This window comes from Haemaphysalis longicornis, unplaced genomic scaffold (assembly GCF_048455015.1).
Source record: "Haemaphysalis longicornis isolate Haplotype H1 unplaced genomic scaffold, Haemaphysalis longicornis Haplotype H1 scaffold_7, whole genome shotgun sequence".
In the NCBI taxonomy this organism is placed as follows: domain Eukaryota; kingdom Metazoa; phylum Arthropoda; class Arachnida; order Ixodida; family Ixodidae; genus Haemaphysalis; species Haemaphysalis longicornis.
The window spans coordinates 99,652,125-99,677,601 of record NW_027526422.1 but is presented as its reverse complement, the minus strand read 5'-3'; the positions used below and the strand labels follow the sequence as shown (position 1 = coordinate 99,677,601).

At 47.6% G+C, this 25,477-nt stretch overlaps 1 protein-coding gene across 1 annotated transcript in view; it reads left to right on the top strand.

Moving 5' to 3' along the window:
- LOC144146170 (uncharacterized) overlaps positions 1–13,089 on the top strand; it is a 74,123-nt gene extending 61,034 nt beyond the window's left edge. The window contains exons 3-6 of the mRNA XM_077678136.1: positions 3,327–3,514; positions 5,704–5,804; positions 9,359–9,482; positions 11,922–13,089. Coding sequence (XP_077534262.1) covers positions 3,327–3,514; positions 5,704–5,804; positions 9,359–9,482; positions 11,922–11,993 — 485 coding nt within the window. The 3' untranslated portion in view covers positions 11,994–13,089. The remainder of the gene's footprint in view (positions 1–3,326; positions 3,515–5,703; positions 5,805–9,358; positions 9,483–11,921) is intronic.
- Positions 13,090–25,477: the final 12,388 nt, after the last annotated feature.

Below are 25,477 nucleotides of genomic sequence, written 5' to 3'. Positions count from 1 at the left end.
ATTTTGAAAATTTTAATCAGTGTGGCTGCGTTCAACGGCAGCCTTCAGCGGCAGCGTTCAGTAAACAGAGCCCGTGAAGGAGCTTTGACGATTCTGCCTGAGTCAGGGGGGTTTGTTCTGCCAAAATATTTGATTTCAGTTCTCAAATACGCCAACGGCAGCTTAAAAAAAAAAACACGTCGCGCCCAAGGAGAATCGAACTTCCCACCTCCACAACGTGAAGCCAGATTCTACCTATCGTCTATCCCAACAGATGGCGCATTCGTGCACAATAGACCGTTGCATTAAACAACACATAACGGAACAGAAAAGCCTGCGATTCAAACTTTTTTAGCTGGGGACAAGTTTTTAAATATCGTTTTTCATTTCGCATACGGACAAAAGTATGTTACCGAACTACTCTACACACAGAACACAAATAAGCCGGAATGGGAGTAAATGGCTTGTGTCATAACTCAGTGCCAATTCGGAGTTTTCAAAACTCCTTCCAATGGGAGTTTCGCATTACTCCCATTATTTCGGCAGTTTTTTCAGTAGCATATGGGAGTTTCATTTTACTGCCACTACAATGGGAGTTTCCAGGGGTACCATTGGGAGTGTATTGTTTCCTCCAACTGGGAGTTTTCAGGGGGAGCATTGGGAGCAGTGTTGACCTGCATTCGAGGTTTTTTTTGTGTGTGTGTTTTTGTGCGCTTCATATATATGCGCTGCAGTGGAATTTATTACTTCATTTGGGAGTTCTTAATAAGGGCACAGGCCGCATTTTTATTTTTCGTTGGGGATCACGTAGTTTCTAGTCTTTTTCCGCTTCAAACGTTGAATGGCGAAACGTGAAAAGTTTGTTTTCTGCACAGTCAATTTATTGCATAAAAATTACATGAATACGATATACGTGTGAACACGTTAATAAGACAATAAAAACACTGAATCAACAAAACACCTACATCGAGAACACAAGGTATCTTGGTAAGAACTTTATCTATTACAACACTCCTCAACGAAAAAAATTTAAGCCATTTGCAAACAATGAGGTCAGCATGTCGTCGGTGCGCTGTTTGCTTCCACCTGCCTCCCAAACGCTGACGTTGCCGCACCCCCTGGCACGTTCTTCTGGAAGCCACAGCAGCACATTCATTAGAGGGATAGCAAAACGCTTTAAATCTGCGGTAACAAATACATAAGCATATTGGGCATCTGACCTGAAAAAAAAGAAAAGAAACGGCACTGTAAAGACGCTGAACTTGTCACTCTTGTGTCCAACTTTCCGTAATGTCTGACTGTTTGTTTAAAGCTACGCAAAATTGCACTTCTGTCCGAGACACCTGCGCTCACTAGTTCGTCAAAACGAAGTGTTCTGCTGTTCAAAAAGGTGCGCGACCCTTGTGGCGACCAACTTCTCAAAACGCTTCCTTTCCCTCTTTTCCTTGCGTGTAGTGTTCTGGGAACGAGCTCCAGGTTTTACCTCCCGCACTGCCCCCTCCCCCCTCACCGAAAGTTAAGGAAAAATTTCGGACGGTGTGATGCCTGCGCGTGCCCCCCTTCAAAAAAAAAAATAATAAATAAATAAAATAAGCAGTCGTCTGTCGACTCTACAGAATGCTCTCTCGAATGGCGTTTGCTGGTTATAGTTACACGCGCCTAGCGTACGGAGAGCTCCCACGGGGCCCCGACCTTCTCCCTTTCCAGTGAAAGCAATTAATCGCCGGCTGCACGCGGCAGTCACCCTCCTCGTAGCAGGCGCGGCTGGCACCACACCTACTTCTCAAGAAAAGCGGCCGTCCTGCGACGTTTGACCGGCCAACTTCACCCTCGCTTGCCAGTAAGCCAGAGACACAGCCTAACAAAAACACCTAACAGCCGTCCAGAGTTCGGACAGTTTTCATTCTGCTTGCGAGTGTGAATGAGTGAGTGTTCTGCTCGAGACCCGCGCGAATACGCATTGCTTTCACACCGTTCGGCCTCCCCAATGACGTTCCGGGCATGGTGCCGTCTTTCACGCACAACGCTCACCTCCAGTGGCGGAGAGAGAATCGCCTGTGCAGTGGCGCGGGAAACACGTTGAGTTTATTTGACGCTAGAAGGGGCACAAGTCTCCCAAAATGTTGCGTACAATAAAAAACGTGAAAATCTTACCTTCAACCACCTCGCAGAGGCACAACCGCGTTGTTTTTAACGAGCCACTCTCAGCGATCACTGCATTTAGGCCTCGCGTCGGCTCGCTGGCGTATTCCGTCGGCTCGAAGGTCGGTGACACGGAGGCGACGTTGCAGTCCGTCGCACGTCAGTCCAGGCTGGTTCCACAATGTTCGCAACGAGCTTCGGTTGTTGGGAAGCACTTCACATCCGTTGGTCCGGCCGCAAGTTAACACTGGCAATAAATTTCCGGGGACGCTGGAGCTCACACGACACACGACACCAACTGGCAGCCATTTTGCAAGGACGCGTAGAGGAGGAAGGGGTGAAGGAGGAGGAGAAGGAAATGGAAGTGGCGTGGGAGTTTTTAATACTCCCATTAGGACAAACGCAGTAATCACAGCCAGATACTGCGTTTTGTGAAGAGGTACAACCGTGGTAAATGCGCTTATTTACGACGGCTTGTGGCCCCCGGTGTAAACTGGCAGTTTTTCCACCATCATACTACCACACGTGGGAGCAGGCCGCTTGTCGTGAGGAGTTTAAAAGACGTATTCCAACCAAGAAACTCCCATTCAGGCTAACTTGTGTTTTGTGTGTATGTCATGGTTGTCAGCATCATTTTTTCGGAGGGACACATACGGCTCGCAGATCTAAAAATTTCGATTTAAAAAGTTCTAGGGCGTTATCAGCAAAACCGCTTCTCGTCAAGGTGCTTTAAGTGATGCCCTTTCATTTGGGATAGAGAATATATACTCGACAAAAATCGGTTGTCTGTCCATTCAAAGCACAATTGCCGCGCGCATTGCGGGCAGCATGAAAGGGCTCATTTAACTTTTTTGCGCTGTCTAGCGTTCTAGTTTTCAGAATTTTGACGAAGAAGCTACCTTCACCAGTGAGGCACACTCGTGTCTGTTGGCATGCGTTTTACTTTCCCATTAACGTGGGGAATAAATCAGGCAGAGAGGTGATCCGGCTCCCCAAAACGGGAAGTAAGCGCGGAAGCAGAATGACACACTAGTGCTCTTCTTGACCGTCGTGCTACGTCCTTCCCTTCCCATCGAAGTGCCAATGGTGTGTCTTGAATAGATCTAACTACCTCTTCATCATACCGGATATTCTTACCAATTCCTCGAGAAGAAAAATACACCGCGAATTCCTTTTTCCCCCTGTCTTTCTCCATCTGCCTCCAGGGGACAACGGTTTCCTCGCGAAATTCGAGGAGCCGGCGTCCAAAGAACTCAAGTGCAGCGATACGTCGAAGACATTGAAGACGCACGTGATCTTCGTTTGCGACCATGACAAGCGCATCCCCATTGGGCCAGGATCCGTGGTGACTTCCCTCCGCTACAGCCACATTGAGAGTGGAGACCCGTGCCAGGTACAAAGCGCACAAAGTTTGCAGGGAGTGGGTGTGGTAGGAGTCAGTCAATCGATGAAATGTATTGGCATGCATCTAGTTAACCTCCCGTCAATTTTATCCCAGTCTTTTGGAAGCAGGAGGACGAATGAACACGTGTGAAAAACAAACAGATGACTGGTGAGGGCCATACCCTGCAGTAAAAGCAGCGCAGTGTAGAGTAAAAGTTACGCACTACCCTTCTTTTCTGATTTTGCAGTCACAACTCTAGAAGCCAGTACTGAAACTGCCCGTTTTCATGGCCTCGGTCAAATAATTATAATCATTGACATCATAACAACCCTCATCATCGTTAATGGAAAGCCACTGCAGAAGAACTGTAGGCGACCGCTCGTAGAAGCCCTCACCCTGCAGGATGCACTAAACATGAGTTCAGAAAGGCAGTTGAAAAAATGCTTACGTGTGCAAATGCGAAATTTTTTCGCGGGTGCAACTGAAGTTGACACTGTAGGATGAATTATACACACTCACGCATGCGCTGCAAGCGCACTGAGGAGGCGAGAGACCATTTGCTCTTTTTTAAATGAAGCGCTACTTTCCCACAGTCAGCATGCTTCGTAACTGAGCTGTGCCTGTTCCACTCACTTGTTGTCACTTGCAGCTGTCACGCGAGCTGACGTTGGAGTTGCACCCACTATAGGCTTTCTTCGCCACAGCCAACGTGCTGATTTAGCAAGGGTTTGACGCGCTCGGATAAACTCTGGAGAACCGGGTCCGACTCCCATACGAACCCCATCTAATTTCATCTTCAAAAAAACTCATCTACTATATCGAAGTGAATCCACATACGCACTTCAGTACAAATTATGACATCCTCGGAAGTGTGTTTTACTGTTTCCAGATGTGGCCAATTTCTGTACCAGACGGCGCTAATGCCGGTTTTTCTGTCAATGGGGAATTTAATGCTTCCGAAAAACTCGCCTTTTACAGCGCCTTTGAAACGTGCGAGTGCCATAGCATGTATATGTGTGGGTGGGTAGCTGGGCAGCTTGGTGGGTGGGCAGCTCACGTACTAACAAGTCACGGACTAACTGAAGTGTATATACACACCTGTCACAGCGGGAGAGGGGTGTGTGCAGTTGAAACCTGGTAAGAACAAATCATTAAATAGAGGGAAGAAGAAAGAAAGAAGGTAAAAAGATGGAACAGTTGAAGCAAATAAAGGGGAAGAAAAAAGAAATAAAAAAGAGGGGAAAGGTCTATAACTACTTGAGATGGAGGAGGGGGCCCTTCATCAAAACGTTAATCTGATGACCGGATGATGAAATTTGTAACCCTATAGATGATTAAGATTATTAGCTGTATTTAACAGAACACGTTGGCCATAGGCCGGTATTGGTAAAGTCGTGCAAATATATCAAAGTTTTGTCTGCAAATCGAATACAAAAGTGAAAGCTGACAGCGAATTAAATAGAACAAATTTCTAATGACAATCACATAAGATTACGATAGTGGGTATAAAGGTCATTAAACTGAGCTACAAAAAAATGTCAGCTAAGGTGGTCCGAACTAAACACATCTGAGTGTTCATGTAGTAGTACTTGATAAGAAAATGGTACAGAAAATCAAAAATATTACTTGGGCGTAAATTGATTTCCGATGAAATTGTGCTTACCTTAACATGCCTTGATGCAGAAAGTAAGCATTGTACTGGTCCTTTTAGTCGTCGAAAAGAGACTATAAGCTATTGGACCTTACTGCAAGCCGGCCAGTAATAACTGTTGATCCCTAACTCATGCCACTATATTTACAAGAAACTTCGGTTTATAAATTTTACTTAATTGACGTTCCATTGGACCTAGCATACACCAGAGTACTCGTTTCCCGCAATATTCGCCAGTGTTAAGCTTTATTGCAAAGCTTTTCTGTCGTGCTAAAAAGCCAACCTAAAAAAATCAAGCCATGCAGTGAAGCTTGAGTCTGCATGACGTGCAACAGAGCCAACCTCCATGGCTCAGTATGAGTAAATTTGAATAATTCGAACACTGCAGTGCGTTTAACGGTATAACTGCACTGCAAATCGAATAATATATAGCAAAAGTTATTCGCGAAGCACTTGAAGTTTCGGGTACGCGCACACCTCCATGCCCATCAGTATGAGGTTACGTGGTGGAGCTATAATGATGTGGGAACTCCTCATTCCTGCGCAGCGCAACCTGACCGTGCCATACGACGGCGCCTGCGCACACGTTGCAGCGGCTGCCCAGGCGCCACCGGGCGGCCTCAGCGTTGGATCGGTGCTACTCATCCTGTGAGTGAAGCTCTCTGTGTCTCACTGACTGTGTTCGATCATCGACGTCGCGCCAGAACGCATTGTGGGAAAGCCAACTTTCCCTGTGGTCTTCACAAAATGATGATGATGATAAGCGACGGCACATCAAGCGCCACCCCCGCAAAAAAACACTTCCCGTGGTCGGAATCGAATATGGGTCCTTTGCCTGACGTGTATCCGATTGCGCCATATCCGACATGGTCGAACGAGTTCGGATATTAAAGCGAAGCTTTCATGGTCTCTCTGATGGCGACCATGCCTTCAAAAAACTCTGTGAACCCCTACAAACCCAATGACAGTGGACGAATCCCTCATGAGAAATCTTAGCGTTGCAACCATCGTTATCCTTAGACGAACCGGAGTTTGATTTATTTTTATTCCATGGTGTTTCATTCGCACATATAGAATGATACATACAAGAACTAGTTACAAATCATGGCGCCTAAAATACAAAACGAAATGGGCAATCTCGAATTCGGAGGACAATAGCATTGACAAGAATTCGCGCTATTAAAGGGGCAATGATACACACCAGTGCAGAACTCCTGTGAGTGAACTCATATCACCCTTAACACAATGAAGCATTGATTATAACACACCGGTTCGAAAAACTTTGAAAAAGGCTCTTTTAACTGTGGAGGAGCACAGATAGATAGAGAGAGAGGGGAATAACTTTATTGTGAGAAGCTAGTGATCCTAGGCGTCGGCAAAGAGCCATTGGGCTCTAGCAGCGCCCTCGGCCAGCTGGGTGGCCCAGACTTGATCCACTGGGTCGGAGATGAGCAAGACGGTCTACCATTGTTCCCCCTGAGTGATTCTGCGCGCCGGTGTAGCCGCCTGCGGGCAAGGTCACAGCATATATTTGCCCTGTCCGTACATTTGTGGCATTCGTAAGAATATTGCAACCGGCAGCAGTAGCTGTACGTAACCGGGTTTGGTACGAATTCGTCTAAAGAAGCCGCCATACGACGGATTGCCTCTTATTGAGTGACGGGTGAGCGGAGATAAGCGAGCTTGTTCTAGACGGTAGTGATTTGCAATGTGCTTGTGGGAAGGAGATTCAGCCTTTTATATTATTAGATCTGTAGCATACGTAGTAAAATTGGGATGGGATATACATCAAGGCGAAAATATTTATTATTGCCTTGAGATTGGTAGAGTAGATAGATACTGATTTATAGTTATCTTTAAAATGAATGCTGCAAACTGCAACCCTTTCTTGCGGAGTTGGCTTTCCTTTTCTAAACGTTAATTCAGCCAGCCTTTCATCTCTTTTTGAGTACTTAAGAATTAAATTTAAATAAACTCACACGCACGTATGCATACATATTAACTAAACTACGTAGTGCGATTTCGTGAGCGATAAAGCATAGGGACACCTCGACATGACAGATTGAGATTTAAGTCTATCGAGCACCTCCATGGCGGTGAAATAGCTAGATGGTGGCTGAGAGGGAGGGGGGCAATAATAAACCCCGAATGTAGCACCATCAAGCTTACACTGCGTGTTATCCTTCTCGTTGCTTCCCACTATGCTACATGGTGTCCACTGCACCACGTGATATCCACCGCACACCCGCCGTGGTAGCTGTGTGGCTAACGTGTTGTGCTGCTGAGTGGCAAGGACGCGGGTTCGATTCCCGGCCGCGGCTACTGCTTTTATGATGAGGCGAAAAACGAAAACGCCCACGTGTTCGAGATTTCGGCGTACGTTAAAGGAGCCATGAAGACAAAATAAAAGTTTGGTTTATTAGAAAGGCTGCTTTGTCCTGATAAAAATGATACCGATTTCATCGCAAACTTCTAAAAAATAACGGAGATATTAAAGAAAACGTGTGGACCTGTGGCGACTCGGTAGCCCGTTTCCATCAACTTTTCTATGACGTCACAGAATCTTGTTTGAACGATTGACGGCGGCCGAACTAATCAATCGCCAGGACAAATGACTGGACGATTGTAGTGGGGCCGCTAGTTCCGTTTGATCGAATCACTTGAATGCTAACATGCGCCTAACCCACTGAAAATTGTTTTTAGTGCTGGACCATATGACGTCACTCGCGCCGATGACACGTCACTGTGGAGCGAAATTTGAAAGTTCTTAAGTATTTCTTGCGTTTTTATTGGTTAAAAAACGTCTTTCGGGGCCGGAATGGAGCTTAGTGAGGTACTGAAGCCGAACTCTTTAAAGTTAAACAAAGTTGTATTTTCTCTTCATGGACCCTTTAAAGATCCCCAGGTTGTGAAGATACCCAGGTGGTCAAAATTAATTCGAAGCCGTCCAATGCGGTGCGCCTCATCACCTGTGTAGCGTCGGAGCGGTAAACCTCACAATCAATCAATCAATCAATCAATCAATCGATCAATCAATCAATCAATCAATCAATCAATCAATCAATCAATCAATCAATCAATCAATCAATCAATCAATCAATCCACCAAACCATTCGCCCCCTCCAACACACACACTACAGGAGTCATTCTGCCGCTGTTCTTTGCGCTGAATGCGTCACGTTGGCAGCAGGGTCATTGACGACGAAGCCACAATGACTAGGAACCTTGAAAAATGACATCTATGCCCGACTACTTGATCATGAATATCACTTAAGGGGCATCACAGAACACATTTTGGAGGTGATTAGTCCGTTATAGTGTCGAAGAAATTCACGAAACGTAGCCGTTACCTGTGGATCTTCGTTCACGTTCTGCTCCACCGGGCTACTGTCGAATAAAAAAATTCTTCCACCAGGCCACTGCGGCTTGGTATAGGAGAAAAATTTCACGAGAGATTGAGCATAGTTCATGTTTATGTGGGAACGTTTGTGCCGAACTGACTTGCGAACTTCATGTTCATTTGCGCATAGTTTTCCTTTTAAACTTTCCTTTGATGTCCTGCAGTTCCGCACTTCAGTGTTTTCTTTTTTTAATCTTCAAATTGGCTTTTCCGCAAAAATGTTTAGTTGGCTTTTAGCCATATTTGTTATTTTAAATTGGCTTTAAATTTGTCTTGGCCTAGCTGGAGCAGGTCTCGCTCCCCACATTTTTGTTTTCTTTTCTTTTTTCTTCACGAAGCGTGGGAAGGGGTGGGGGGAACATCGAATTGGAATTGGTTGAAGTCGTCAGGGAGTTACCATGTACTATCAAAAGGATCCGGACGCTCTGCTTTGCTTCCACCTTGTCGAAATCATCTGGCTTGTATCAATGATTGTACGGACATTCCCACCACAGAGCACCTTGCATTTGCAAATGGTGGCATTTCGCCTCATTTTTTTCACTCTTTCCTTTGTTAAGCCCTGCTGTTGTCTTCACTGTTTCTGTTTTTATTTTAGTGCGTGTACCCTTTCTTTATACTTTAATTCCCCAATGATTCCTTGGACATATGTGTAGGGATTCTAACCGAAAATCTTCTCTGGGTAGTAATGCAGCCTTTTCTGCATTGCTTTGTTCTAGCTGTTATCCCCAGGTTCAAATGCATCTAAGTGACCCCCGAGACATGTCATCACCGCCGTGACGTCCGCTTATCTATCTCCCCACAGCTTCTTCCTGGGCGTGTTCCTCTACCTGGTAGGCGGCATTGTGATCAACCGAAGGAATGGAGCCCATGGCTGGGAGGTGATTCCTCACCTGCTCTTCTGGACTGCGCTGCCTTCGCTCGTGATGGTTCGTATGCGTACATGTCTACCTCCTCTTTCCGAACGATGGTGTTGTTGACTGCTGGGTGTCGTGTTTAGAAACGGGCAAGACTGGTTTTGCGCGAATGTACCGAAAATTGATTCCCCTTGACAACTTTAGTCCGTCGTTTTGTTGCAAGCAATAGATGGGGCACGTTGGCAAAATTTTCCAGTTGGTTGCTTCGCTCTGTCAGATAACGAGTGAAGAAAGCAGAGAACTGTAGAGAGAACTGGCTTCGAGAGTGGACAGGGCGACGTTGCCAAAGGGAAAGCAACTCTCCACCTGGCTCTGTCAATAGGACGGCTCAGTCACGCTGCGTCTTGGCCCTGTGGCTTCGATTCTTGTACCGACTCGAGCGTGTAGCCAGCGCAGGGGGCATAACAAGAAATGAGAATGGCAGCGACACAATGCCAATGCTGCTGGACAACAAAGGAGCGATAGGAAGCGAACGCCACCGCTAAAGCAAGCAAATGTGATCAGTGATAAGGTTAGAGCGGGGTACGTGAGACGTACGAGAAATGTCGCATTGCAGCATTTCTCCAACACGTGTGCATCGGACATAGTCTCAAGTTCGCGAAGAGAGGGACAAGATGCTCAGGCATTGTTAAAGGTCTACCGGTAGATTTTTCATTATTATTTTTTCTCGTCCTCATTCTTTAGCCGCATCAAAGCGATTCATTGAATGTCATTTGCTGTGAGCCCGTTGTCTCTTTCGCCTGCATCAACATGGCACTGGCTGTGGCTTATTGCCATTGTAATAAGCCACAGCAAGTGTCATGAACTGCATGCGCAGTTAAAAAGCAGGCCTTGGCAGAATTTTTTATTCTGAGTGATACACAAACCGCATAATCTTTATTACATGTCCTGTATTAATACGTTAGCCCGTGTGAATTCCTTAGCAGAGAAGTAAACAAGCAACTTGGCTCCACACATCCTGAAGGTAGAAAGCACCCAGTAGCACGAGGGGAGTCACAATGAAGAAAACGCAGATTACACTCGTTACACCCTTCTCAAAAACCCCACTACGCTGGATGGGGGGGACAAACAAAAACGCCCGTGTGTTGAGATTTTGGCACGTGCCATAGATTCTCAGGTGATCTTTAATAACCCGTAGCCCTTCACCACGGTGCACCTTGGCATAGTCCGATGCCCATCCTGATGTGGCAGATCGGGCCTGAAGGGGATCAGACTTCGATGTATCAGATAAAAAAAAACTCGCTGTCCCCGTTCCCTACTTGACTCCCATAAGCCCCTCTCGTCTTCCCCACAACACAACCCCTCCCGCTACATTTCAGGAAAGATCGGGGGATGTCTCAGCAGGTCCGCTGTCCTGGCTGTGGTGTGCCTTAAATAGCACCCTTTTATTTTATCCCCGCCCTTCGGCAGTAAACCTCATTTGCCGTTTGGCCAATGCGCCAATGCATTTATTTTAAAATTGGGTTAAGCCGGCGATACGTATATGGTACCGGCGAGGCAATTTTGTTTACTTTTATTTAACAAGCTACATTACATTACTATAGCTTCGGTACATAAAACCCCCATATCTTGTTGAGATCCACTGAACTCTGCTCAGATTGCGTACCATTACTCCCGGCACCCAGTATGCCCCAACCGCATACTGCATACATGCCCTCTCGACAAGGCCACCTACTTATCGGTACTATAAGTCATGCACCGCCAACAAGCATATTTATAGTCTCTGCAGCCACCATACTGAGACATATGCACAGCTACCTGTCAGAGTGAAGACTAAAATGCTATGTTACATTACTTAAACCAACTACGAAATGTATTGCGGGCTTAATTTAAAGCTTTTAAGTAAACACATGAACTGAACCCTAGTCGTTATTCTATTCCGTTTGCAGCAGAAGAGTCTAGTTTATATATTTACCGCAGCTACAAGAAAGCGCTGAGGTTCTGAATAGGCATAAGACAGGATGCGTAAGAATAGGCATAATACAGGTGTGTACGCAGGGACGTAGCGAATTTTGTCGGGTCACCATCATTATTCTCTATTTTTCCCTTAAGAACCCTTTTCGCAGCATTACATAATTAAGGATTGGGCATGGTCAACAAAGAAGACAGTAAAACGCGATTATAAAATAATGCACACATGATTGGCAAGATTTGCTAACAGCTTCTTTTTAGTACTTATTCCCACCCATATTTGTTGAGATATAGTACGTATTTATAGTTTGATTAAATGACTGACAGTACATACCATACCTATCATCGTCGCTTTCTTTTTTCTTTCCGAGTTGATCGTGTCAGTCTTTCCCCATTGAAGCTTTCGGAGGGCCTCGCAAACACGGAATGTTGTTCTTAGTAACATATGCGCCACTGCTCTGGGTACAATGAATAGTGTTTATTGAATGTCGTACTGCAGTCGAAAATGCTGATGTATCTCTTCTTCATCTTCTCATGCAGGAAGGGACCATTTTCTTCTTCAAGATCATCACTTGCCAAGCCACGCGTAGACCTCCCTACGAGGACATATGAAGGCACACGACATCAAATTTGCTTCGGAGTTTATTGCGCGCAAACCTGGCGGTGCGCCCGTCGTTGCACTATTTTTTTAATTTTATATTGAATTCTGTCATTCAATCATCTACGGCGTGGAAATTTCCCTAATGAATACTTACAAATTAACAAAGTTTGCAAGACATTTTGGCGGTTCAAAAGCACCTTATTGCTATTTTTACAGGGTGGAAAGCCGGGCTAGCTGAAAATGGTTCATGGCTGCAACTGCGCCGGAAAACAGGATCAAAGAAGAGAGCACATGCAACGAGAAGAGAACACGCACACTGCGTTGTGTGTGTTCTCTTCTCTGGCCCCGTTTTGCTGTTTGTGCGCAGTTGCAGTCATGAACCATTTTTACAGCACTGTTACATCAGTAAATTCTTGGAGTGTTACGCTGGACAGAATGGCAAATAATTTTTTACGACTGATTAAAATGTAAGATTCTTTCAACAAAGGAAGTTGAAGAATACCGGATGTTCTTGACCTCAGATGTGAAAATGGGAGACGAGATGTGACAGAAATGTGTCACTTTAGAGGAGTAAATGATGACACTACCTGTTTCCCTCTCCCCCATTCCTGCGAGCTCATTTAAAGTTTCGGGTTCGACACAGAAATCAGCGAATTAAGCCATTCAAATGTTGAGCTGCCAAGTTCATTCTGCTTTAAAGAAGTGGTAATTTGGCCGACTCCAGTGTCATTTCTATTATCCTGCTCATTCGACCAAGGGAACAAATAAAAGCAATGCCCCACAAGCTCAGAAAAGAAGTGTGATGTCTGTGGTCAAAAAGACAGCTTATGGGGCGTTTCACCGTTCAAATCTTGGTAAGATAAGGACATTCTCTGGTCTCTATTGCACACACGCAGTGATGTCATTCTGTCGACTGTGCAATTGTGGCTTTTCTATTGCAATCCAAGTATAAAATGGCTGCTCGTGAAAAGGTCAACAGTTAATTGCATTTTTGGGCTGCACATGTGGGTGTGCTCCCGTTCAGAACAATTGTGGTGCCGGAAAATGTGCAACACTATTAAAGGGAAGCTTTCACATCGCCTTCCCCTTTTGGTTTTTTTTTTTTTTTTCTAGAAAATAATGCCCGAGTTTCATCTCCTGGCTATTTTTTGTAATAACTGTGGCTATAAAGACGAGCAAAAACGTATCTGTCCTTTGGCTATATGATCACTCAATGCAAAGGCCTTCTTTCGTATGAGAGGCGTTAAGGTGAGCTGAAAGCAGCAGCTGTATATCCTCTTTCCTGGTTTGTAGTATGATCGTATGAGATGCTTCCTTGTCTAACGTGTGTGTCTGTCCAATAAATAAAATAAGAAAACCATCCAAGCACTCGTTCGAGCGACTTCGATCATTGGGGTTGAATTCTGCAATTTTCATACGAGTGGCAAAGGGCTATTGTCTGCTCACAGGAGCACCATAGCAAGCGAACATGCACTTACTCGAGAGATGCATCTCAAAGAACTTTTCGAAATTCGTCACTTTAAAACAAAGTTTTTTGGCGTGACGCTCTAATGCGTGACACCTATTTGGAGTCCATGACACAACTGTGATTGCTTTCAAGTACTTACTAGTAACTTCTAGTTATTTTCTTTATTGGATTCTTGGGCATGCCATAATGAGATCTTTTTCCAGATACAGTACGTACACGTCTAGCCCGCACGCAATGCATGGGGTAAAACGGCTACCTTACGGGAATCTCAGGTCCAATTCCTGCAACTTACCACGTAATGCCCTTTTTTTCCTTTTTTTTCGGTAGTTTCATTTTTGCTTTTTTTTCACAATTCCGCTAGCCGGCCTTTGTCTCAGCGCGTCAAGCCCAAATGTGAAAATGTGAAACGGCTTTGTCAGTAGCACACCAGCCCAGTATGCGCGGTACTATAGCCTGCTGTTCAGTTGAAAGGTCCACTTTCTTGAAAAAAAATGTATTGCACCCAAGGAGGAGTACAGTACTTACAGCAATGACATAGAAAGCTGGCGAAGTAGCTATACAAGCGCTCCATATAAAATAGCTCGTTTTTTGCACACCGACACCTTCCGTGGCTAGATTTAACCTGTTTGCATTTAAAATACAAATAAATTACGATTTAACGATTTTCTATTTAAGGGGGACTCACTTGATCACATTCCTATGGGACTTTCTGCTTCGTGACCCACGGGCTTAAGAACCATTGGGCACCAATACGAAAAGTTTTACAAATTCATAGAAACGTGCACAACGACCTAGTTTGCTTATTTTAGAAATATGTCACATCTGCACTTAAAAAAAAATAAACTCTCTCATGGCAGACAGATAGCGCCATCTAATGAAAACTAGATAAACTGAAACGCATTTCTGGTTTATTTTTTATTTCAGTAAAGAGCTGCTATATATCTAAAAGAAGCAAACTAGGCCGTTAGGAACATTGTCATGGATTTGCAAAACATTTCATATTAGTACACGATGATTTCTAAACCCGTGGGTTTAGAAATGATTTAATTTCAGAATTTATGTCCCCAAGATGACCCCTCAGATCGTGGAAAGTCTAGTTGATTTTTTTTCTATTTGTTGTATTTCTGGTTTTCCGAAATTTCGGTGACTATCCTCCTCCTCCTTCTCCTCCTCCTCCTCCTAATGGCGTAATATGGACAGGAGTGATGTACTATGGGGCATCACGTACATGGCTATCAGCGGGTTAACTGTCACCATACAAGTGATATGACCAGACAGAACTCACCAAACAGACCAAACAGAACTACAATGGCCAGTCGTGTTTCTTGGCGGTGGCTATCGCACAAACAAGATTCTGTGACGTCATGAAGAAATGACCGGGAAATGGTTAGGCAGTCACCACTCCTTCGTCTGATTTCTTTATTACCTCAATTATTTTCCTGAAGTTTGTGATAAAACTGGTATCATTGCTACCGAGACGAGCAGTTTTTTAATGAATCAATTTTGCATTTTCTCTTCACTTCACGGCCTCTTTTAATGTGTAAAAAAATGCAAGTAAATGTACTCTTCAGCTTCATGCCACAATCATTTAGAACCTCCTTGTAAAACTATTGGCCGCGACGGCAACCACTGGAGAGACCGGCGCTGTGACCATTTTGACGTCACTGGTAAGTCATCCGCCCATACCCAGCTGTGGTGCTGAGTCAGTACACAGTTGTTTTGCTCTAATCACACTTAATATATATTATTTTCCCATTCATTCTCAGTGTGCGAAGCATACAATTTAACCCCCACGGGCCTTTGTGACTGCGTCAACATGTTCCTGGTTAACCCGAAGTATAAATACGGCATCTGCAGTTTCAGTCTTTAAAATGCGGATAAGCAAAATAATGTCGGTTCAGGCAGGCATTGCATCTTCATTGTATTAAGCACTGCAACGTCTGTGCGCTGCTGCATCATATGTTTAGCACTTCAACGTAGAAGTTTGGAAAAAACAGCATAAAAAAGAGGTGGACGGTAAAAAGCACGTGGGTGCCCTGATATACAATGATAATAATTATGCATGTAACAGGATCCAGAGGTCTACCGAGAGGTGGGTGAATTCGACCCAATAAAGGGGAACGTTACACTTGGCGCAGCCAACAATTCCGGACAATGTGGGTGTCGTTCAAGCTGACCCAGCGTGAAGATGGTCGTCTAATAATCAACTATTACCAAGAGGACGGAGATGATGCGACCGTGATCCTCCCAGGAAAGGTCAGCACACCTGACTTCATATCTTTCCTTGCCACGAAAGCTAAACTGACGCTAGACGAGTTTACGTTGAAGAGCAACATCAAGGTGAACATGCGGGCAGCCGATTTTCAAGCTTGTGTGCTTAAGCCAAGTGAATCATTGAACGAAAAGTCAGGCCATCCAGAGGGACTCACGCGTATCATGGAAAACATTTTGCGTTTGCAAGAACAACTTCAGCAGCAACAGCAATTTTTCATAGAATTGAGTCGTCATCCGTTCCGGTACAGGCGGGAAGTTAAGCCTGATTGTTTTGATGGTACCACTTGTGGGCATTATCCTATCCTATCCTTAATCCTTTCCATTAAGGAATAGAATAACAATAATAGAATAACGCGCCGTCGTTATTCTCACTGCTCTCGCGCAGTACCGAACTTGCGCTGCCGAGAGACTCTGCCCACAACGGGTTCGAGAGCGAGCCACGACTCTCGCCGCGAGTGTACGTTGTCAGTCACTTCACATGGAAGCGATACATTTCATAGTACAGGGGTTTATTACGCGGGAAACCACGATACAAACGCTACACTGCACTACGCACCTAGCCCCTGGGCATATACACCCGCCAGCGTGTGCCCAGCCCGTATTCGGGCAGCAGTTAGCGTCCGCCGGCGTTGGCCGGCCGCAACGCTCGCTGACATAGGGGAAGGGGGCTCTCCGTGGCCGCTACACATTTCCAAGCCACTGGACTCGATCGGGCGGCATCGGCGCTCGTCCGCGGACCCCGTCACACCGCGGACGCGGGGGCAACCCACCAAGAAGTGGAATATGCCCGCGGAGACTCGCCGGGCATCCTAGATAAACGCACTGACGCAAATCGAGGCATGCGCTAATCGACACGGTGGGTGCCGTGACCCACGGAAGTGGGAAACAACGGTCAATGCAAGAAACGGCCAGAAGTGGCCGAAGGGCATTTACGTACCGTGCGATCTCTGCGCGTCCCAAGGGCGGTCTCCCCGGGAGTCTCCTGCGCGCATCCCCCGTCGCCTCGTAGGGAGAGGAGGGAAGCGCGCGAGGATCGCCCTCGCCCCACCAAGGAGGAGGACGTCGCTAGCGCCTCCTCGCCCCGATATGAGGGCTTGGCCCCCACATCCCCCTCTCCTTAAATGCCCCCCTGACAGTCGGAAAGCCGGCCATCAGGTACTCATCCAAAAAGAACAATCTTAATGTAAGTTAAACAAAGCTAGTGCCCACCAGCCTCTACTCCAGCCCTTAAACAAACACTGCATTAACAACACACGCTATACATACTTAAGATATACATGCAAACTATGAACAAGGTGGGAAACAAGAAATGTACACTGTAAACAATACTCTACTCACTTGGTGAGGGAACTAATGTTACGCTATACAGAGGAGGTCAACTAAGGTTGCACTATGTACACTATACTACACGAACACCGTTGTTACTTATATTACACAACCTACGGTTAATTATAATGCACTAAGAACACTTAATTACATTACGTACACTTCATTACATTACACTAGATACACAGGTGTAGAAAGATACACAGAGGTGGAAATATTGCACTAAGTCCGCAAAGGGTTGCAGTGGTAATCACGGGGCTACGCATTGTTCGGCAGTACGGGGCACAAAGAGGCGAAAAGATCCCACCGCTGTCAGCGTTCGTTGTCGTCACTTAGGGGGGGGGCACGAGGCTCACCATGGAGTCTGTCATCGCCGAGTTCTCGAGGGGCGCAGATAATGGGCGGACGCGCAGGCGCGATTCCACCGTTGCGTCGAGCCGTGGATGGCGGGGCGAGGAAGCAGCGGGTGAGCCGACGACCCACCAGGAAGGCACCTCAGCACGTGCAACGGCAGGAAGCCAGGAGTCGGGATGGGCACCTGAACGGGGCAGCAGCCAGAGAGGGGAGCGGCCCGAGCTTCAGCCCCACGCAAGGAAGGAGGGGGGTTAAGCTGAGTCGAAGGCAGCCCAAGGTCAGCTCGGCCATTCAAGGCGCCCGCATTCCTGGAGACGAAGGGCACCTCTGCGCTCGGTCGGCGTCCCTGGCCGCAGCGAGCCAGCCGAAGAGGCCGCGATGCCGGCACACACCACAAAACATGGCGCGCTCTCCGCAGACACGCACCACCAGCGGGGTGTACTGTTCGGCCGAATGAAGCTGGCACACACACGCGCGCACTCACACACGCCAGTCTGCGGTGTTGCACGCGAGGATGGAACGCGGGGGCGGAAACAACCACCGGAAGCACACTTGTCCCCCTCTGCCGACGCGCACACACGTCACATTCATCAAGGCGGCAGAAGCACAAGACTAGCCGCGGCGAACGGACGAGGCCTCCGACGAAAGTTCGCTCACAGCAGACGCTGAAGAAAGCGCGCGCGCGCGTACACACACCCCACCGCCTGGGCCGAGAACACGCAACAAAACAACAGCATCCGCAGTCCCCCGCGGGTCAGGCCTGCGAAAATCGTCCTAACGGCCGAGAAGACGCGGAGAACGAACCGATGGGCAGTAACTCACTCACTCCACACACAAAATGAACACACACACAACAGATGAGACAACGAAAGCTACCGCCAACCCCTGCAAAACGTCGCCGCCGATCTCCCCTCCCTCGTCCACGCAAGGACGAGCCGGACCGCGGCGGCGACAAGAAACGAGGGGCCGAGGGAAACCAGAGTACAGACTCGCCCAAGCAAGGGGGCCACCACCCTCTCTAACCCAACGTTACTGCTCTAACCCGCGTCTCGTTGCCGCGCATGGAGGAAGAAAAAGTTCCATGTTGCCGCGGAGCAACCGAAAGCAAAATACAAACTAAACCACCCCCGGAATTTCCAAGAACCGAAATAGGGCACAGAGAGGGCCTAGCAACAGCCCGGAGTTCCCCCCTCCACGGCGAAGGCGAAAGCCATTACGCTTCTGTTTTTTTTTTTTTTTTTTCATCTCCTCAACACTGGCAAAACTAAGTCTCTTTTACACTTCTCTATACAGGTTGCTTGGGACTAGTCAAAGAGATGCACAATTCTTATCACAACCATACGAGCACTACCATGGAAAGCTGCAAGCATGTACACACAGCGCAAACGCTAACAATACACAGCAAAGAATTGCGTTCTCTCACTTACATAGCGGGCTGGAGAAAGGGTCAACTGGCTCACCAGGAATCGCCTCGGGAGGATAGTTGACAGGCTGGTGTGCGCGTGCGGGGTCATCAATCGGCTATAACCGTCATCCGACCAGGCGACTCCACAAAGGTGATGTCGGCAGAAACGGTACAATGTGTCCGCCCAAAACAGTCGGACATACCGAAGGTGCTCGGGCCACGCCGCGGATAAGCCGGGCGCGGTATTGCGACGTGCTCTAGGAATAATCCAGGTGCACAATTTCCACACTATGCTGGCGGCACATGATTAAGGTCATCACAGGCCAGGTATCTCCCAACAATGGAAAACCCAATTAAATAACTAAAACACGTCCCACTTCACACCTGCCAGTGACACTGCGGCTGATCATTTACAAGATCTTCGAGCCTACCAGACTGTATGGCCAAGGTGAGCCAAGACAATAGCGAGTTTTAGCAGTACGTATGCTCCGGCCGTTCCGTTCGTTACGTTGCTACCGGGTTTACCGGGACCCGACTGCGCATGCGCCATTTGTTCCGTACGCGGCCGGCGTCTCCCCCGCGCTCTGCTTCCGTGCATCGCCTCCTCCGTGTTACCGTATCCGGAGCCCGCAACCGGCTTGCTCAGGTGTTGGAAACTTTAGGCTTAACGTCCTGGCGAATATTTGATCGCCGCTATCTGTGCAACTGCGAATGACACTCCGTAACACAACGTTTCACCTCACTATCATCCCCTTTCTCGCATGTGAAACTTTATTTGAGCTACAACTGCCGTGAGCGATCGGTGACCGAGACATCTGCGTAGCCTGTTTCGATGCTTCCGCGCAGGTATCGCCATCCGCGCGCCGCGGCATCCACGTCCGGTCAGCATAAGCTTGCATCGCGGCAGATATATCTGATCGCCGCTTTTAAAATAAGCCCTGAGAACAATCCCTCGCACAATTTTTCACCACACTAACACCTACTTTCTCGCAGGTGGAACTTCGTTTTAGTGGTCAGATTGATTCGGAAGAGCAGCGACAAGTGGTTGCTACCGTGGTCTGCGCCGGTTCGAGCCGCTGAGTGTGCCGAGCTGGCAGGCGCGACCGGCGTGTGCGCGGACTGTTTCCGATGCAGAAAACGCTTCACGATTGCCTGCTTTATCGATTTCTTGCGTACAAACGCGTGGAATCTACAAATTCAGCTCAGCGATCGTCGTAGTTGACCATGGAGCAAAAACAGTGGGCGGAGGGGCGCCGACGAGGCGCACACCCGCATCGGGCCATGTGTCTCAAATTCACGCGTACGACTAGTCGTGGTGACAGTCGTAACGATCACTCGCATACGAATCGCGTGTACCAATCGTACAGGTGTCTAGCGCTTCAATCGGGCAAGGCCAAGGCCATTCCTCCACGTGAACGGCGCGCGACCATGTCGTCACCTGCGCCAACACTCGAGCTTGAGAGGTAATGGATGAGAGCCAGAGTTTATAGTCAGTTTCGTATCTCGGAACATCAAACTTACAGTGTTACGGTAACTTCATGGTTATGGCCGTAAAATATCACAAACAGAGAGAAATTTTTGTTAGAAGTTTTTTCTAACACTGTTAATGCATAGTATCAGACGCAACGTTTACGCTGCCCCATGGAGTGATGTTGACAGGGCAGCGGCCCAGTCAACATCACGTGACTTCCGCTCCATTATTCCGGAAGTAAGCCCAAATAATTTTGTCCCGACTCCCGACTTGAGACAACGAAGAGCGAGTTGCGCAATCCTCCCTGTTCCGTGGCTGAGCCGGCTGAGCTGCTGACCCTGGCGCGCGCGCCTTTCCATTGCGAAGTTTGCGTGCTCACGGGGATAAGTCGGTGTTCACAACGGGTGCTGCGTGTGCGACACTCTTTTTTGCCACCTGACAACGAAGTTGCGAGTACCGCTGCCGTTCTTATAAGTTGTCACCGAGTATAGTACGATCAAGTCACAGAAGTTCAGAGTTACTACCTTTGAAGAGCAGATACAGTGAGATACTATACAACGACCTTGTGTCCACACAGGCACGCGTACTATGCAAGGGGGGGGGGGGAGGGGGGGGGACGAGGTAACAAACAAAACAACGTATTGGACGACGCCAAAACACTCATGTGTGCGACTACTTGCAGGGGTGTACCGCCACATCTGTCCCTTACGTTCAGCTTGCTTTCCTACTCCTCAATCAGGTAGATACCTGCGACAAAACCAAGAAAACTGCGCCGACAGCACTAACCGCTACTACGTACGCTGGCCGGCGTGAACAGAGTTACTCAATATAGACAGTTGCGAAACTCCGCTTCAGAATCCGGGCGGCGCTAGCCCCCCCACTCCGTGGAAGCTGAGGGGCAAGTCGACGCGCGCGGCACCTAGGAGATAAAAACGGAACTTTGCTAAACTATTATTATTCAAAATTCTTCTGTAAAATAAAGATTGCTTTTTAAATTAAAACACAATAATTACGTAAAATTTACTTGTGTTTTTGCGGCTTTTCTTTTTATGACTTACGGCAGCAGCCGCAAGCACTTGAGTACTGCTTCAACGTCCTGCCGACAGACGACAGGCTAGTCAACTTGCCCCGTGCTTGCCCCGGCGCAGGGGGGCAACCGAAGACCGGCTTTCGATACATGGGGCCTATGGGGAGTTTCGCAACTGTCTATATCCAGTAACTCTGGGCGTGAATGGGCGCGGCACAGTCGTACTACACACCGGCGAGGTCACTTTTCCGACAGCTGAGGAACAGCTCCACCTCACTCCTTGAAAGCCCGCCGTGACTTTTGGCTACCAAAACACCGTTTTTGGGCGTATTGGTAGCGCCGCCGTTAGCAGATCGCACTTTTTTTTTTTTTCGACAGCACACGATCACAACCGAAACCGCCGAAACCTCGAGCAGACGGCGTTGCCTCGAGCTTGCGAGGTAGCGGATGAGAGCCAGAGTTTATAGTCAGTTTCGTATCTAGGAACATCAAAGTTACAGTGTTACGGTAACTTCATAGTTATGGCCATAAAATATCATAAACAGAGAGAAATTTTTGTTAGAATATTTCCTAACACTGTTAATGCATAGTATCAGACGCAACGTTTACGCTGCCCCATGGAGTGATGTTGACGGGGAAGCGGCCCAGTCAACATCACGTGACTTCCGCTCCGTTATTCCGGAAGTAAGCCCAAATAATTTTGTCCCGACTTGAGACAACGAAGAGCGAGTTGCGCAATCCTCCCTGTTCCGTGGCTGAGCCGGCTGAGCTGCTGACCGCGGCGCGCGCCTTCCCATTGCGAAGTTTGCGTGCTCACGGGGATAAGTCGGTGTTCACAACGGGTGCTGCGTGTGCGACACTCTTCTTTGCCACCTGACAACGGAGTTGCGAGTACTCATGAGGCTGAAGACATATCATTGGTGGACTTGGAAGATATACATGCTGTCGCGAAGCGGAGGTCTGATGATGTTTACAAGTTGCCGTTTTCTCCGTTTAATAAGTTTTTAGCTGTTTCTTTGTGTTGTGTTCCAAGTTGGAACGAATGTGCGGATCTTGTTTAAGTACGTGAGACGAGTAGGGCTGTTTTGAACGAGTTAGGCTGAATCCAGAAATGTTGTGTCGAGTAAAGTGCCCAACAGTGGCTGAAGGGCGCAGATTTCCACTTGTGCGTGGGTTCAATACGGCGAGCCCTTGTATATAATTTTTTTTTCTGTTTTATAGTGCCTTCTTATGAAAGGTTTGTAATTCTATCCCGTAGGGCACTGAGTATTTCGTGGCGATCGCTGAGTGGCGACCGCTGAGACTGCGTTTCTGTTTTCTTATTCGCTGATTACTTTTAGTTGGCCAGCGAGTTACTTTGCGTCATGTTTATGCGATCTGTTATCAAGGACAGATTATTGCTTTCGTGCCATAATCCCCAGAACTCAGTACATGGGCTGGCTAGCGGAACTGCTTTTACAATGTCGATTTCTTTAAGATGTAACTGTTACAGTGTGTATGCTTATTCCTGTGTTATTCACAGTGCCCGTGTTGTTATTTTCTTGTTCGTATATGTAAATGGAACGTTTTCTCCTGTGTTTGACAAGAGACTGTGCGTGCATGAAGTGAGAACGGGACTCCACTATAAGTGACCGCGTGTGCATTGACTGATTCAGCGGAGACGGTTGTCGACTCTTGTGTTAGAAAGTGTTTCATTTCCTCGAGTCCGCATGCCATGAATTTCAGTTATCGCTGTCGGGTTGTGAAAATGTTTTCTTATGTTTTAAACTTTGTGCAAGAGTGAGGGCACTCTTTTTTCCGTCGGGGAAGGTGTCGCGAAGCGGAGGTCTGATGATGTTTTCTAGTTGTTTTTAGTTCTGTGCCGCCGCCGGGGGCTCTTCCTCCAAAGTGTTGTGTGTAAAAGCGCTTCGGACGCGGCTCGGCCACCGAGGCCCCGCTTTTCTAAGAAACGTGTTGCCGAGTGTGTCTGCCCGTCGGCCGACCGGGAGACGACGGCTGCTGGGGGAAGCGAACCCTCGCCTCGGCTTGTATTACCGCGGCCGCGGCGTTCCATTCCCCCTGTGGCGTGTGCGCTGCTCGCCTTCGGGCTCCGTGTTCTTCAGACGACCTTCCCTTTTCCCCTGTTTACTTTAGTGTGTTTTGTCTAACTACTTGCTCTACGCCCGTAATTCTCCGAGTGCGCGCTTTCGAGTCGAAACCTTGTGTCTGTGTTTTTGGTCATTTTCACGTTGGCGGGGACATGTCTGATTGGAGCTAAGAAGCGTCTTCCTGATTGGCTGCGGGTGTGCCTTAGCCTTTTCCCACCCGGTCCGCACACGCCAGGATGCGCTTTTTCCCCCAATGCGTCCCCCCAAAGCAAATATAACGCGGCCCCTCTGGGGAGCGAGGGAGAGCAGCGAGCAACACCAGGAGAGCCGCACTCTGCCGCTCGTCGTCGTGCCCTCCCGCCGGGAGCCATTCGCCCGCCAACTATGTCCCGCTAAGTACTCTGAATCTTTGACTGTCTTTCTAATCTATGTAACAAGTGTATTCATTCTAATTCATATGTGCTAAATGTCACCAATGTCACCTGTAAAGTAAACAAGTTATCCTTTAAAACCTCTTCGACGTCTCGACTTTTCCCTTCCGATCTTCATGCTACAGTAGCGGCAGTATGTGAACCAAAATACTACGTTACAAAAGTGGTGATAGGTGCGGGGTACCGAAGACCCCCTCTACCATCATGGGCTCCCCCCACTCATCTTTCATCTTCCTGCTGCTCATCGCCAAGCTCTTCATCCAGTGCACCGGACAAAACTCATCTCACTTCGCTTCATTCTTCCGGGCACCATGGGCGTTCAAGGCAAGCGACATGTGCGACAGCGCAAAAGACTGTCTAACTCCACGATCGTCACCGCGCTACCAGCCCGAGGCAAGCCGGGCCCCTCAGGCTCGCCACCGGCTCCTGCGAGGAAGAGCCCCGGCGGCGGCACAGAACTAAAAACAACTAGAAAACATCATCAGACCTCCGCTTCGCGACAATGCCAATATAGTTGGCCGGAAGCGTTCCACAAGTGAACTTTGCTTTGAGTTTCCGTGTAACACCCGCATTCATTCTATAGAAGTTGCTGGAATACTAGGACTTTACAAAAATACCTATATCCTCTTAATTCAAGGAGTAACTTCTCCTCGAGACCTCCAATCCCCCAGATTGTATTAGCTTCACCTTGTCTTCAAAGGGTGGCGGGTGAGGTTTGATTATTGATGTGTTGAAGGCTGTTCTGCTTCTCCGAGAGAGATTACTTCGAAATGCACACACTTAGCTACAGTTCGTGTGAAAAGTTTGGCCTGTTGACGTGTGATAACAAGCGTTTATTTAAAAAAAATGGCTCCAATCAACGCCGTGGTTGGACTGCGAAGCTGTAAACGCACCCACACCGATGACACACGGGGCTCTACAAAGACTAAGCCAGAGACTGGAAAATGCGCACAATGGTGCCAGTGTTATAATTTCGTTTGGGTTGTTTATTGTGAATGTTGCCGTGAAGTTTGCCTTCTGTTCTGTTCACTTTCTTTTGTGAGAACCGTGTTTTAGCATAACCGTGTTTTAAAATATTGTAAATAAATTTTAAACTGCACAAAACAAATACTTTTTATTGTAAAAGTTGGTTGCAAGCTAAAATTTACAATTCACCATGATTAGTGCACCCTGAACGTAAAAGCAGAATAACTGGAGTTGCGCTTGCCTGCATTGCACACAGCTGCTTGTTTTTCTGTTATTCAGCCTGCGATTATTGTTGCACCTCACCATTTGAGCTGTAACAAACAAAACAACGTATTGGACGACGCCAAAACACTCATGTGTGCGACTACTTGCAGGGGTGTACCGCCCCATCTGTCCCTTACGTTTAGCTTGCTTTCCTACTCCTCAGTCAGGTAGATACCTGCGATAAAAGCAAGAAAACTGCGCCGACAGCACTAACCGCAACTACGCTGACCGGCGTGAATGGGCGCGGCACAGTCGTACGTACTACACACCGGCGAGGACACTTTTCCGACAGCTGAGGAACAGCTCCACCTCATTCCTTGAAAGCCCGCCGTGACTTTTGGCTACCAAAACACCTTTTTTTTTTTTTTTTTTGGGGGGGGGGGGGGGGGGCGTATTCGTAGCGCCTAAAAAGGCCCGTTCAC